At 28.6% G+C, this 14438-nt stretch overlaps 3 protein-coding genes across 3 annotated transcripts; 2 read left to right on the forward strand and 1 right to left on the reverse strand.

The window, feature by feature from the left end:
- The first annotated feature begins 508 nt into the window (after nucleotides 1-508).
- On the forward strand, nucleotides 509-3171 carry LOC112689203 (putative GPI-anchor transamidase). The gene is made up of 7 exons (XM_025562786.1): nucleotides 509-751; nucleotides 1369-1490; nucleotides 1597-1732; nucleotides 1798-2006; nucleotides 2067-2184; nucleotides 2440-2550; nucleotides 2909-3171. The coding sequence occupies exons 1-7, from the start codon at nucleotides 689-691 to the stop codon at nucleotides 3071-3073; spliced, it is 924 nt and encodes a 307-aa protein (XP_025418571.1). The 5' UTR covers nucleotides 509-688; the 3' UTR covers nucleotides 3074-3171.
- Nucleotides 3172-3235: 64 nt separating this feature from the next.
- LOC112689204 (NADH dehydrogenase [ubiquinone] 1 alpha subcomplex subunit 8) lies at nucleotides 3236-4068 on the reverse strand. The gene is made up of 2 exons (XM_025562787.1): nucleotides 3872-4068; nucleotides 3236-3805 (listed from the first exon to the last, which is right to left on the reverse strand). Exons 1-2 carry the CDS (start codon nucleotides 3969-3971, stop codon nucleotides 3375-3377), a joined length of 531 nt encoding a protein of 176 aa, XP_025418572.1. The 5' UTR covers nucleotides 3972-4068; the 3' UTR covers nucleotides 3236-3374.
- A 136-nt stretch (nucleotides 4069-4204) lies between these two features.
- LOC112689201 (angiogenic factor with G patch and FHA domains 1) lies at nucleotides 4205-9642 on the forward strand. The gene is made up of 12 exons (XM_025562782.1): nucleotides 4205-4819; nucleotides 4885-5004; nucleotides 5107-5331; nucleotides 5400-5822; nucleotides 5897-5986; nucleotides 6049-6268; nucleotides 6342-6499; nucleotides 6615-6876; nucleotides 7401-7596; nucleotides 8202-8301; nucleotides 9184-9352; nucleotides 9603-9642. The coding sequence occupies exons 1-12, from the start codon at nucleotides 4670-4672 to the stop codon at nucleotides 9626-9628; spliced, it is 2139 nt and encodes a 712-aa protein (XP_025418567.1). The 5' UTR covers nucleotides 4205-4669; the 3' UTR covers nucleotides 9629-9642.
- The last annotated feature ends 4796 nt before the right edge of the window (nucleotides 9643-14438 follow it).

Below are 14438 nucleotides of genomic sequence, written 5' to 3' on the forward strand. Positions count from 1 at the left end.
TTTTCAAACTACTCTTATCTCAAGCCTCATTACCGAAAAAAATCAAAAAAATGCAAATAAAGTCCAAACGTTCCAATCTAAATGTATCTGTAAAATTATCAAAGCTCCTTTCTTTGTCTCAAATGACACATTCCACAATGATCTCACCATTCCAACAGTAGAAGTAGCTAAAACCCTCTATACATTTTTTTCACTCAAACCTATCTAAATATCGCAATCCTCTTGTTTCAAACTTAAATGTTCTCAACATCCCAGGTAATCCCAGAAGGCGTTTGAAACAGAAATAGTGCCGGGACTTTTTAAATTATTAAAAATGCCCACGGTCATGAAGTTTTATCACTGGATGGATTTTTCAATCAAGACTGCAATTCGACCACTACTCTCACATCAATTATGCTCATTGTAAAAATATTAATTTACAGATTGAATAAATAAATATATAAATTAAAAAAAAAATGTTTCCTTACCACAACATTCTTTTTTTAATGGATAGTTTTGAACTTCCAAAATATCTATAATCATGATACTTATAAGGTCTATCCCGATATCAATGTTTATCGGATAACCGGCACATTGATAACAGTTTTAATAATTTGGGGCTACATTAAAATCTGTATGGTAAACAACAAATTTTTAATTTATTGACTCGCTTGACACTGGAGTTTGTTTTGTTTAATAAATATTCACTATGAAGCCATGTTTATTATTGACGTTGACGTGTTTGCACTTTTCGAATGTCTTCGTATGTCAGGTAAGCCTGCATTTTAACATTTAAAACTTAAATGTAGTGCATATTTTTGATATTAAGTCCTATCAAATTGTTGGAACCGATTTACTTTTTAGCATAAATTAGTAACGTTCTCAGTTGGCAACCCTCCCTCCCCCTAAAAAAATAAATGGAATAAAATTTTATTTTTTTATGCAAGTTATTTAAACATTGTTTTTTTTGACTTTATATTAGGGTGAGTGATAATACAGATTATTCTTTGAAAAAGTCCTAAAAATATTTTAAACAATCATAAGTTATAATTATGAAAACTTTTCTGTATAATTAATATTTAGAAGACATTAATTATATAACTTGTGTAGATTGACTAAATAAATGTATGATTAAAACAAATAATTCGCCTAAATGTAATAGCCACTGTTTTTACAATGTGTTCATCTATAATTTTTAATGAAATTGTTCTGGGTATTTTAAATTAATCAAATAATTCATAAAGTACAGTTAACTATTTTTTTCATTTTAATCATGTATAAAAAATCTATAGATGAATTTGATTTTTCAAGAATTTCATTGGTCTTCTTGATAAATCGAAACACTATTGTACATCATTGATAATATCAGTGTTCAATTATTTTTCTTAGGCAAATCATTCAAACAATTGGGCAGTTTTGGTAGATACATCGAGATTCTGGTTTAATTATAGGCATGTAGCAAATGTTCTATCTATTTACAGAAGCGTCAAAAGACTTGGAATACCTGATAGGTATGATATACTATTTTTAGAATAAATGCAACTAAATAATTTCAGTTGTAATAAAATTTCAAACTATTTAATGTTCATATTATTAAATAGTTATTAATTTATTTAGTCAAATAATATTGATGGTAGCTGATGATATGGCCTGTAATCCTCGTAATCCTAGTCCTGCAACAGTTTACAATAATGCTGATCAACAGCTCAATGTATATGGTGACGATGTCGAAGTTGATTTTAGAGGCTATGAAGTAAACTTCTATTCACTATTTTAGTACATATATTTTGTTATTGATTTTAACTTTTAAATGATTAGGTAACAGTGGAAAATTTTGTAAGGTTATTGACTGGTCGGTTGCCTCCTGATACACCTCGTTCCAAACAGTTGCTTACAGACGAGGGTAGCAATATTTTGATATATCTGACTGGCCATGGTGGAGATGGGTTTCTTAAATTCCAAGATTCTGAAGAAGTAACTAGTCAAGAGTTGGCCGATGCACTTGAACAGATGTGGCAGAAAAGAAGGTGATTTTGAAAACTTAAATTTAATCATTGTAAATTAAAATTAATTTAATTAATTTTTAGATACCATGAAATATTTTTCATGATTGATACTTGTCAAGCTTCTTCTATGTATGAAAAATTTTACTCACCAAATATTCTAGCAATGGCTAGTAGTTTAGTGGGTGAAGATTCACTTTCGGTAAGTTAATTAAATAACATATGAATGTCAAAATTTCATTACCTAAAAGTCAATAATTCAAAATATTTATAAAATATACAATGATAATACATTTTTGGTTTCCTTAATTTCTCAAATATTTGACATTCAGATTATTGACTTGGATTGAATAATTAACATTCTAAATGTTATAAATGTTATATCTAAAATGTAACAGTATATTATTTATATTTTGTAGAAACATCAAAAATCTAATTAATTTTTTCTAAATTTCAGCATCATGTGGATCCAGCAATTGGTGTGTATATAATAGATCGTTACACATTTTATGCGTTAAAATTTTTAGAGAATGTTAAATTAAAGAGCCGTATCAGCATGAAAAATTTTGTAAGTAATTTTTATTTTACACATATATTTAATGCATAGTTTATATAAACTATACTCATATTTTGTTGTTTGAATAAAAAAAAAAAAAGAAAAATTAAGAACGATAATTTAATAAATCATAAAGGGAACGTTTTCTTACATTTAATTGTAATTGTTTTGCTCATTATAAAATTATGATATTTTTTAAGTTAATAATGAACTGTCAACTCAGTTTTGTAACTGTTATTTTATATATTATATATATTTTATATATAATTAAAAATATAATAAATAATTATTTCCATGAATCATATATTATATTGAAATCTATTATTTTATTTATATTCATTTATGACTTATACAATTTATTTTGTTTCAGCTTGGTGTATGTCCCAAACAAGATTGTATTTCAACTGTCGGAGTGAGAACAGACTTGTTTCACAGAGACCCTGCAAAAGTTCCTATCACTGACTTTTTTGGGTCAGTTCGTCCAGTCGAGTTGACATTTAACTTTTTAGATATTTCAAATACACCTTTACAGTAGATAATTTGTATAAAATATTGTTTTGTATAATGTAATTAATACTTGTATATAACTTCATGACATGCATTAGATTATTACTACATACACAATCATAACAATTATGTGTATTATAATATATTATAATGTATGTTATAAACAATACATTTCTTTGTTTGTACAAAATGTTTATACTTTCAGATTTATTACAATTCTCTACAATGGGAAAATTTAATGAAAATACAATAAAATATTATCTCATATCAATTGTTTTTAAATAACAAACACTAATAATATGCAACTGTAAATTAAGCATACAGTTAGATTACTTGATAAACCAGTTACGTTGACCATATTTTGCTGGTGGCCGTTCTTCTTCATTGAAGTCTTTAAGACCGACTGGTAAATCACTGAATACTTGTGGTTCTGCAGGTGGAGGTTTAGGTCGGTTGCCAGTATAAACGCGTGCTTTACAAAAGAAACCATGTTCGGGTCGTTCAATGCCCATTTTTTCAAACACGCATTTGTCGTATACAGCTTGAGTCTTACGGCACGGTTCAAAATCTAAGCGAGTGCTAGATTTATCAATACAATTGCTATAAATCTGAAATTCATCATAACAGTTGACTTTCAACTTCCTGAAGAATTCAAGCGCACAATTGGTGACGGCCTTTCCTTCGTTGATACATTTACGCGGATCATCTGTTTCTATTTTGCACATCATGAATTCATCGTTCACTTCCAGACAATATTTTCCTGGACAAAAAACCGAATGCTAAAGAGCACGTTCAGAACGGTGAAAAATAAAAAAAAAATAAATACCAAAATGATTGGAAGCGGCACGGAGACCAGGCGAACTGATCGGAACTTCTTCGACAGTCAACTCCTCGAACGTGGGCAACTCGAGGGACTTGGTGACCATTATGATTGGGCGTGTAACTCTGCAGTGTGGAGGAGGCGCGAGACGAGATTATTTTATTAAAGAAAATTCAAAACTCCGAGACAGCAACAGCAATGAAAAATAAAATGATTTTCGAGTCGTTATCATTAACATTGAAGGTTTCACACCGTCCGCCGAACAGGGGTTCCAAACGCTTGCGCGTCAGCTGTTATTTCGGCGATCCACATTATTGGTGCGTGCGTTCAGTTTTCTCCGTAGATAATGCAAACTCGAATTTGTATTCCGCCATTATCTGTGTTGTCGTTTTCCGAGTGAACGTTAATCGCTGAACTGAACAGCAGTTATCAAAAATTCAAAGAGCACGCACAATTCGCTCGTGCACTCATCGTCGTCGGCCATCGCGTTATGTCTACCTGATGCGTTGAAATTTTCAAGCTGTACGCGTACGTCGTTTCTTTTTTTTTTTTCCATGCCGCGAACGCACCGCGGGAAAGAGGTCTGCTACCACAACACTGCTGCTCCTGTGCTCGCCGCGAAACCGATTGTCGAAGAAAGTTCCCCGTTTGGGTTCTCGGTACCACGTGACGATTCGTTTTGCTCTTCGGACGTGCCCCGTTGCTTTACGCCACCCTAAACGGTAACCGACTCTGCGCGCTTCTCGCGAGTGAAATGTGACGGTCTCGACGATTCGTACCAACCGACCGACGACCCCCGCCGCAATGGACAGTGATCCGGAAATACCTTTTAGAAGTCTCCTGGAACACAAATATCCAGAAGTCTACGAGTACATTAAGAACGCTGTTCGTATGCTTCATCGGCAACAAAGTTTGCTGGCGAAAATCACCAACAGCAGTTTGACCGACAGTAAGGTAATACAGTAATCCCAAACCCATTATGGTCAGAAATGGTGTTTTAATGATATTTTATTGTGTAGAAATCGAACGCCAGAAGTGACAGAAAAATAGAGAATGTCAAAAGTGAACAAAACATTATTAAAGATGATATAGATGTCAAAAACAGTTCCAATGAAAATTCTGCTGATGCTCTAGATAATGTAGGTATATTATGTTTTATTATAAACAAATTTAGAAATTAATTATCAATTCTTAGTCTGTTTTTTTACTGAAGTAATATTAATTATTTATCATTGATATAGGTTGAACATTTGGCCAATAATAATAAAAAATGTAAAAAACAAGATGATGAAAGTTTCAAAATTACAAAAACTGAAATTAAAGAAGAAGGAGAGTGTAGTGAAGATGAAGAAAAAAACAAAGATTTAAATCAAATTGATCAATATTGCTTAGGAAAAAGCCGATTTATATTAGAAGAAACAACTGGAATGTACTATGACCAAGTTACCGGTTACTATTATAATTTAGTAAGTATTATTAAATTATTTGTCAATTTTGTGCATTATATGTAAGTATATATATTTTGTAATTCTAGGATAATGGATTATTTTATGATGGTAATCAAGGGTGCTATTATTACTTTGATGTAATTGCACAAAAATATAGATTGCATTCCCAAGTTCATACAGATATACATCAGTTATCTTCCAATGTACCTAAAGCAGATAAACAGCACAAAAACCAAGATATGCCTGAAAGTATTAGTGAGGATAGTGATTCTGACAATTCTGAAGACAGTGGAAATTTAGTTATAAAAGAGGATACCGAAGAAGATAATGAAAAAAATGATAAAGAAATTAAAGAAATTGTTTTGAATACTGTTGAAAAAATGCCTGAAAAATTTTCGAAAGAGAAGGATGAAATAAAACAAGAATCAAGTGTGGAAAATAGTGATACAAAAGATATTTCAGAAGAAGTGAAGTCCGAACATTGTCCTCCTCCGCCTACTACTTGTGAAGTAATCATTTATTATTAATTTGTTAGAAATAAAATTTATTATAATGGGTATTTCATGTTTCATTGTGATTTTAGATATTAGACAAGCGTTATTTGAATTTATTGCAATATACAAAGTTATTGCCAGCACCTAAGAATATAGTACACAAATTAACACCTGATGGGGTAAACCAGACTGGTAAGCCATTTGAAAAATTGGCACAACAACTAACTTACGTAATTTGCAGAGTAAAGCAAAACAATATGCACAAATAAGAAACTGGTACACACTCAAGCATCAACTTACTGGAATCGAATCTGAAATTGTTCAGTATGATAATCTTATATGGGATCGAATTGAACAATACCTATGTCTAAACAAAAGAGATGATAAAAATTCCAATTGGAAATCGTATAAAGAAGTCAAAGCTCATCTTTCTGACACTCAAACTAAATTAATTAAATCAAGTATATCATTTTTTTAGTATTTTTTGTGAGATAATATAATATATTAAGTCTTATTTTAATTTTATAAATGTAGAAGTTGTTGGTTGGCCTCCATGTATACGTATTATAATAACTGAATCTAAAGCATGTAATTCATTAATTGGTAAGCTATTTTTAATCACATGTCCTGGTGGATCAATTGGTCGTTCTACAAACAGAGATGTAGTAATACCTGATGATAATGTTAGCAAGGTTAGGAATGATAAATAATTTTTCTTAATTTTCTGTACATTTATAAATAATATTAACATTTTAAATTGATTTTAATTATTTTTTTTATAATTTAATGATATTTTTAAACTTTTAGTTTCATGCTGAAATATCATTTGTTGGTAATGTAAACAAAGTAGGCCGAGGTCATTATATTATTAAAGATAAAGGTAGTACAAATGGTACATTTTTGGATGGCAAAAAGCTTCCAAAGCACTCATCATCCAGCGAACGTTGTCAATTGATTCATGGCAGTGAAATTACTGTAGGTGATACCAAGTTTTTGTGTCATATTCATGATGGCATGGAAACATGCAATTTATGTGAACCTGGGATACAAGCTCCTCCAGTAGAAGAAAGTAAGTAAATTCTTATTTTTTTTTTATTATTACTAAATATTAATACTTTTTGTGTTAATGAAATGAGAATTTTTAGAATAGATAATTTTAGGTCTGTAAGTGCCAGTTAAAGATACTTTAACTGTAAAAGTATAACAATTGATCAAATACTATTTATTTATTTACTAATTGAAGATAAATCATTGTTTATTTTTTATTGTAGCCATGTGTTATTATTTATTTAATTAAAATTGATTTAAATAAGTTCATGTTCATGATTCCAAAGTGTATGTTTGTATAGATTTAAACAGATAAAATATTTATTCCGTGATGGTTTTGATAGTAAGAAATTTATTTGAATTTTAAAATAAATAAATATATATATGCATAATAAATGATCTATTTTAATACTTTAATTTTATTAATAAATATTATATAGTGTTATATTTAAATGTAGATATGGAATTATATTGTAAAAATGTTCAGCTAAATATTCTAAATTATAAACATACATAATTGAAGAAATTGTTAATTATTGTGTTAAGGCAATAAGAATATTGTACCTCAAAAAAGAAAATTTGATGATGAACTAAAAAGTTTGAAAGAAAAATATGGTTTACTTGGTTGTGAGCCACCAGATGCTGTTTTGCCAAAAGGATATAAAGATAGAGCTGATAAAAGAAGAAAAACAGTTGGGTCTCAGAATTCAAATGAGAAAACTGAAGTAGCTTGTGTAACACAGTGAGTTATTATTTGAACACTAATTAAAACTATATTTAATATAATTTTGTATTAAAATTAAATTTTATCATTACTAAAATGATTTTATTAAACCCATATTTAAAAAAAAATAACTAAGGAAACATGAAATTCAATAATGCACAATAACTTAAAACTACTGTAACTTTTAGTAGTCTTTGATTTACTTTATATTTGGAGTGCTATATAATCACTGAAATTTATAATAATACAAGCATATTTTCTGTTTTGAGGTAGGTAAAATTAAAGAGCTTAAATTTAACCTGTAAAGTATATTAAATTTTTTAAATTAAAATTATTTTAATGTTGGGTATAATTAAAATTTTAAATATATGTATTTCGATTGGTATAGCTACATTTTAAAAATGTGTGGAATTTAATGCAATACTACTATTATATAGCAAGTAAAATGTAATACCATATAATTTGTCTAAAGAACCTATCTGAAAATATATTTTTTGTTTGGATTATAATTTTTTTTTTTAAATAATGTAATTTATTTTAATATTTTTATTTTTCCTGTGGTATTTCTTATTTTATTTTTAATGTGTACAAATATTTAAATTTAGTTAAATATATTATTTTAGACCAATTCCAACAAAAAACAAAGGTTTCAAACTATTAGAAAATATGGGCTGGACTCCTGGAAAATCTCTGGGATCTAGCAATTCTGGAATTAAAGAACCTGTGAGTATTATTCAATATGTTATTGTACTTTTAATAGTTTATACAAAATAAAATTAGTAAATAACAGAATTGTTCTACGTTAATAATAAAACAGAATTATTTACATATTTTAGGTTTAACAGTAATTAATATAATAAAAAAGGGGATGAATAAATTATTCTATAAAACTACTAATCCTTAACTGTCTCTCCGATTTTGATTAAATGGTTTCTACATTTTATTTTTTTATTGTTTATTAAGTTTAATCCTAACTAATTAAAAAATGTATTAAGAAAATAGCAATTTTGCATACTTATGATACACCTTCAGTCTAATCTATATTTTAACTAGAAATATTAATTCATTTTAAGTATGAATAGCAATTACAATTGTAAGTACAGGTGTTATAAATACTATATTAGATGTTAAATGATCTCCAATATGATTTTGGTCTAGACTCGCTTAGATGTTTCTTCGATATAAAATATTCAGATTTACAAAATCTTGCAAACATTTATGCATAAAATTCTAATTATCCGTTGGCAAGTTTCCTGGGATCTTCTTTATTATAACATTTATTATATATTGCAATTTATAATGTTTTAACGATTTAATTATTTATTTGAGTCTAGAAACATTCTAATTTTAACACTATTTTCATAAAATAATTTAAATATGTTTTCATAATGATTATTTTATTTAGTTTATCGAGTAATCACACTTTTTGAGTTAATTCATTTGAAAATGTGTATTATTTAACTTTAACTGTTTTATAATAAAATTAAGTTAATGCTCTCTGATAAATGGGTTTTAAATTTGTAACAATAGTCCAATAGTCTATGACTGACGCCTTTAAAATATGACACAACGAATTTACAATATTTTTGTATTTTTTATTCTTAGATTCCAATGGACGTTAGGGATGAAAAAAGAGGACTTGGATTTTCAACTAATTTTAGTCAACCTGAACTACCTAAAGTAAATATTTTAATGAAGCCATCTAAAATACGTTTTAACTTCGGTAATAAGACCAATATGCCAATAAAAACAAATCGTATTAATTTTGCTGAAGGTAATATTTTTAATTCTTGATATTATATTTATATATTATAATTGAATATTTTAATGTATTCATTTAAAGTAGAACAAATAATATTATAGCTACTGTAAACATGATTGGTAATTTAATTTACAAGTATTTTAATACTATTTATCATTATTTACTTAATTATTGATTTGTAAAGATCATTATTTTATTTGTATGATATTTTGAAATGGGTTTTTTCATGTATAATGAAAATCTTACTTAAAATTTATTTCAGATGAAACATCAGAAGAAGAAAAATAATAATTGTATTAAACGCGAAGTAAAAATTATAAATTGGCCAGTGAATGTAAAAATATATATTTAATACTTACACTTATAAGAACATTTTTATGATATTAATACTGGAACCAAATGTTTAAAATATAATTATGTGCATACATTTTTGTAGTAAAATGTGTGTTATAATTTAATAATCTACTTGTATAAATATCTGATAATATTCAATATTAATGGTTGATAATATTTTAATATTTCATGTATGCCATTCACTAAATGAGTTGATCGTTTTTTTTATCTGACATTCTTGAAGTATATTTAACAACAAATAAAAATGTATTGCATTTGATTATGTTTTCTATACATTTTATGTACATTGAAAATAAAATGTATGTATCACAATAATATTGCATGGTTGTATAATCATATAATTTCTAAGTATTAAAACATAAATAGTTTTACAAACTGTTAATATTTTGTATAAATAGTATAATTTATTTTTTTATTATTATAATAACTATTTGGTTTTTTTATTTATTAAGTACTTAGTTTAAACATATTTACTTTCAATTTGAAATTTGAACACCACTGTATTTAAATTTAAAATTTCAAAGTAATATAATTTATATCATATTTAAATTGACTATTATTTAAAATAAAGTAAATTGCTATATTATATGTTTTTCATTTTTTTGAGTATGACAAAATATGTACATTGTTGATGTATTATTATCGAAACTTATCAGATTTCAATTATCTGCAGCTTATGATGTACATAGTGGTATGTTAGACAGTTATTTAAAAGGCAATTACTTCATGATTCTCCAGAGTTTAGGTGTAATGAATGAAAACAATTTTACTTTTCATATTATATCTATACAACTATTGCACTACTATGCAACTATTAACAAAGGCCGAGATGAAAACAATAGGAAGTGAAAAAATCTAATGTTAAGTTCTTATCTAAATCTAAGTTGGATCATCATACCTACATCCTCCTTCAAATCTGCTTACAGTTTTACTATTGTGCTATAAACCTATTCGTTCCCCATTTCGAAATAACTATGTCGATTCTGTGGAGTAACGAACCATGTTTTCCAGAAACAGTTGCTGCTGAACACTAGGGTGGAGGAACGTGACTTGGTCACTTATTGGTAATTGGTTTGGTATGTTTGAAATGAACGTTAACACTGAGTCATTGTTACACTAAGTAGATATAGTGTTTAGTAATAATTATTGATAAAACTGATTACCACAGTGGAGTAGCCTGGGGTGCTTAACGGGTCATAACCTCCCCCCACTCCAAAATGTCTTATTTTGTAATATATACAATGATTTTAAGATATAGGTATAATAATATATCATCATTAAACAATTTTCAGTTTCAATAAACTAAATAATTACTAATATTATATTTTAACTTACATTTAACCCTCTTATTGAAAATAAAAGGTTAGTACTTATGGAGGAGAGAATTTAAAATTAAAAACCCTCTTAAAATGCATAACATTTATGGCTACGCCGCTACCGCAATGTGCCTCAACGGTTGTTTCACAAAAAAAAAATCCGAGGCCCATTATTTTTCATTTGGGAGGGCTATGGAAATATTTCCGTACATCTAAGCCCACTCTCCCGCCACTAGTTGCGCCTATGACTCGCGGCATATAATAATTACCGGCTATGGCGCCTCCGTCAAAATCGTTTCTCGTTATTTTATTCTCAGGAAACATGCGTCAGAATACCTGTATAACAGTTGATTCGATAAAATATGGCTAAACTTAGTGATGTAGATCAGCGTTTCTCAATCTTTTTAACACCGCAACTCCCAAAATGGGTAAAATAAAATCATTGTTCTCCCCCCCCCCCCCCCCCTTTATAATATAAAATAATATAAGCTTTTATTTGTTTTACCAGTCATAAATAACGTTTTATCATTAACCGAAACAAAAACACGAGTTTATGAATTGCAAATGTATTTTTAAAGATCGAAATGTAAAATACATTGAAAACATTGGTTCCGTTCGCCACTTCAAATCTGCGTGAAAAATTACTTCTTTTCCGTGGTGGTATTAAAAACTAAATACAGAAATCGTCCGTTATCATTAGAAAATAATTTACTTTTAATGTGTTTTCAAAGTCGAACCCCGATTAAAAAAAATGTTAATTATAAAACGATCACAAATAGGTATCACATTAGTTTATAATTTTTACTTAATTATTTATGGTTTATAGTGTAAACTAACTTTTTATTTTTATCATTACGGTTATGTATTATTTATTTATTTTTGATGTAAATAAAAGGTAGTTTTTTTTACATCGGCGTTAAATGATTTTTGAACGATGCGACCCCTTATCTAGGGGTTTGTGACCCCCCAGGTTGAGAAACGCTGATGTAGACAACCATGGAATTATATTATTAATGGCGTGCATGTACGTGTTCAGTTTAGTTCGGCTGATTTTCAATAAAAAAATCCTATTCAGATTCGTTTTCAGTGGCGGCGCCAGATATTTTTTATTGGGGGGTGATACGGGGGCAAATTATTTTCTGGGGCGGCATTTATGTATCGCTACTCGATCATCCGCTAATTTGCTTATATTATATTAAATAATCCAAAAAAAAAAAAAATAATAATTAAATAATTAATTAATACAATTTCTGTTTACTTACATATTTTTAACATATTGGAACCAAAGTAGGTATAAGGTATAACCCAAAGTACTTATAATATGATTTATATAAACTTGTAGTTAATAAGGTTATATGACTTATATTATATAAAATGTGTTATATGCACATTCATATTTTATGTTCATTGCAATTATACAAATAAAGAGAAGAATTTTTAAGTATCTAAATAGCAACATATTGGTATTACCTATTAAAATAAAAATCAATAAATGAAATTTATTATGTTAGCATTACTCATTTCATTTTATTATTATACTATATCTAAATATCAACATACCGTTAGTTATTAGTATTAAATTAATAGATATAAATAATTACAAATTATTAGGATAGTATTATTTTTTTATTTTTATGAATCACATCAAATTTATTTACAACTATATCTAAAATGCTCAATAATCAATATAAAATGCATTTTAGATTAAAATGTTCAACATTAAATTATAGGAGGGGCATTTGCCCACCCTGGCCTGGCCTAATCTGGCCCCAGTGTAGCGCCGGCCCTGCTCGTGTTCGATTAAAATCGGTGAAAAATCGAAAAATTGTAATCCCATATTTTGCCTAGATAAATATGAGTAGGTACTATAATTGTTTCGCCGTCATAACACTGCAGCGAACAGACAATGATAGTATTATAAATGTAATATCATACATATCATTCAATATTTTCGTACAACTGTAATAGCAAAGAATTTCTTAATCCATATATATATAATCATATTATGATATCGGCCATATACCATGTTTACACTCTTGTCCTACGTGCCCTTAACATATCTTCCCAAACTGGTCGTCGACTTACCGCTCACCTATCCTTTCTGTCCGGAAAAATAGAGATTCTCATTCTTCACTCCTATCCCTTGCACAGAGTCCCTGCTCGCACCACTCGCCACTCCATCCTTTTCGATACTAATAGCTCCACTTCAAATTTCCTCTAAAATTCATCTCTAGTTCGTCTTATGCGAACAGCAATTAGCGATACCACTATTTATAAATTAATAAATAAGTCCGCGGATAATGGATTATTGGTCAAGTCCCAAAGCTTTCTTGTAATACCATCATCGAAAGTATTAATTGAATTAGTCATTTACCATCATTATGATGTTGCACGTTACACGAATATAAATCGAATAACATAATTTACGAGAAATAAATAACGGGAACTTATGCATTATACCGTTACGTTTTAGCTTGCAGGATGATTGATGAAACTTGAATCGTTTTACAGGGGGCTATTTATCATATTATTTTAAATTATAATTCGTGTGCAATGCATAATTATAAAACTCCGAGTATTAGTCTTTTCTCTGAATATATTTGAGTACCTCTTTTCTTGGAACACCGATAATGTGTAAGTAGGTACGCTTGTTTGTTGAAATATCGAATTTCATAAATATTATAATACACCTAGTTAAACTGCCCGATGGCCACACACGATATACACTTAAAATATATTTTTTAATTCTAGAATTTGAAGACCGACCATAAAAAAAAGAAAACATACCTGTCGAGGAATCTGTTGCACTCATCTCGTCCGAAAACCTACAACTATTACGTGTATATTACTATAGTGGTTAGTAAACTGTCTGTGATGGTGTTGGGGTGGATTGAGATTCCCCACGTATCGGATCACGAGTCCATTACCAAAGCCTTCGTTAGATATGCGTGTCGTTATTTAAGATCTGTCTGATGTAAACGGTATATTATTATAAGTGGATTAATATTGTAATTATTTTGTTACGAGAGGTGTCGAGACGTGTGTATCTAGACAGTTTTCAAATTTATATTTTGTGATCTACGGGTAAAAAAATATTCAAAAGTTAATAATTTCATATTTCATGGGTATGCAGGTATAAATTAAAATGATCTCCATCACACTGGGTTAAGGAAAATTATTTTTCTCTCAAATATATTGGTATTCATGTAGGTACATGTAGGTACATTATACAACAGTGCTCGGAAGAAACGCATTCAAAGGAATTAATTCCTTCGATTTTGTTCGACGCTCAAGAACTTTTTGAGAACGCAGTTAGTTTTTCATGTAAATTTCATTTTTCATACAGGAATTTTGTTTGTTATTTTTATAAGGAAACATGAACGATTTTTTCGTTTCTCTCTATGTTTATATTCATATATTCTTAAATA

This window comes from Sipha flava, unplaced genomic scaffold (genome assembly GCF_003268045.1).
Source record: "Sipha flava isolate LNK unplaced genomic scaffold, YSA_version1 42_pilon_pilon, whole genome shotgun sequence".
NCBI classification, from domain to species: domain Eukaryota; kingdom Metazoa; phylum Arthropoda; class Insecta; order Hemiptera; family Aphididae; genus Sipha; species Sipha flava.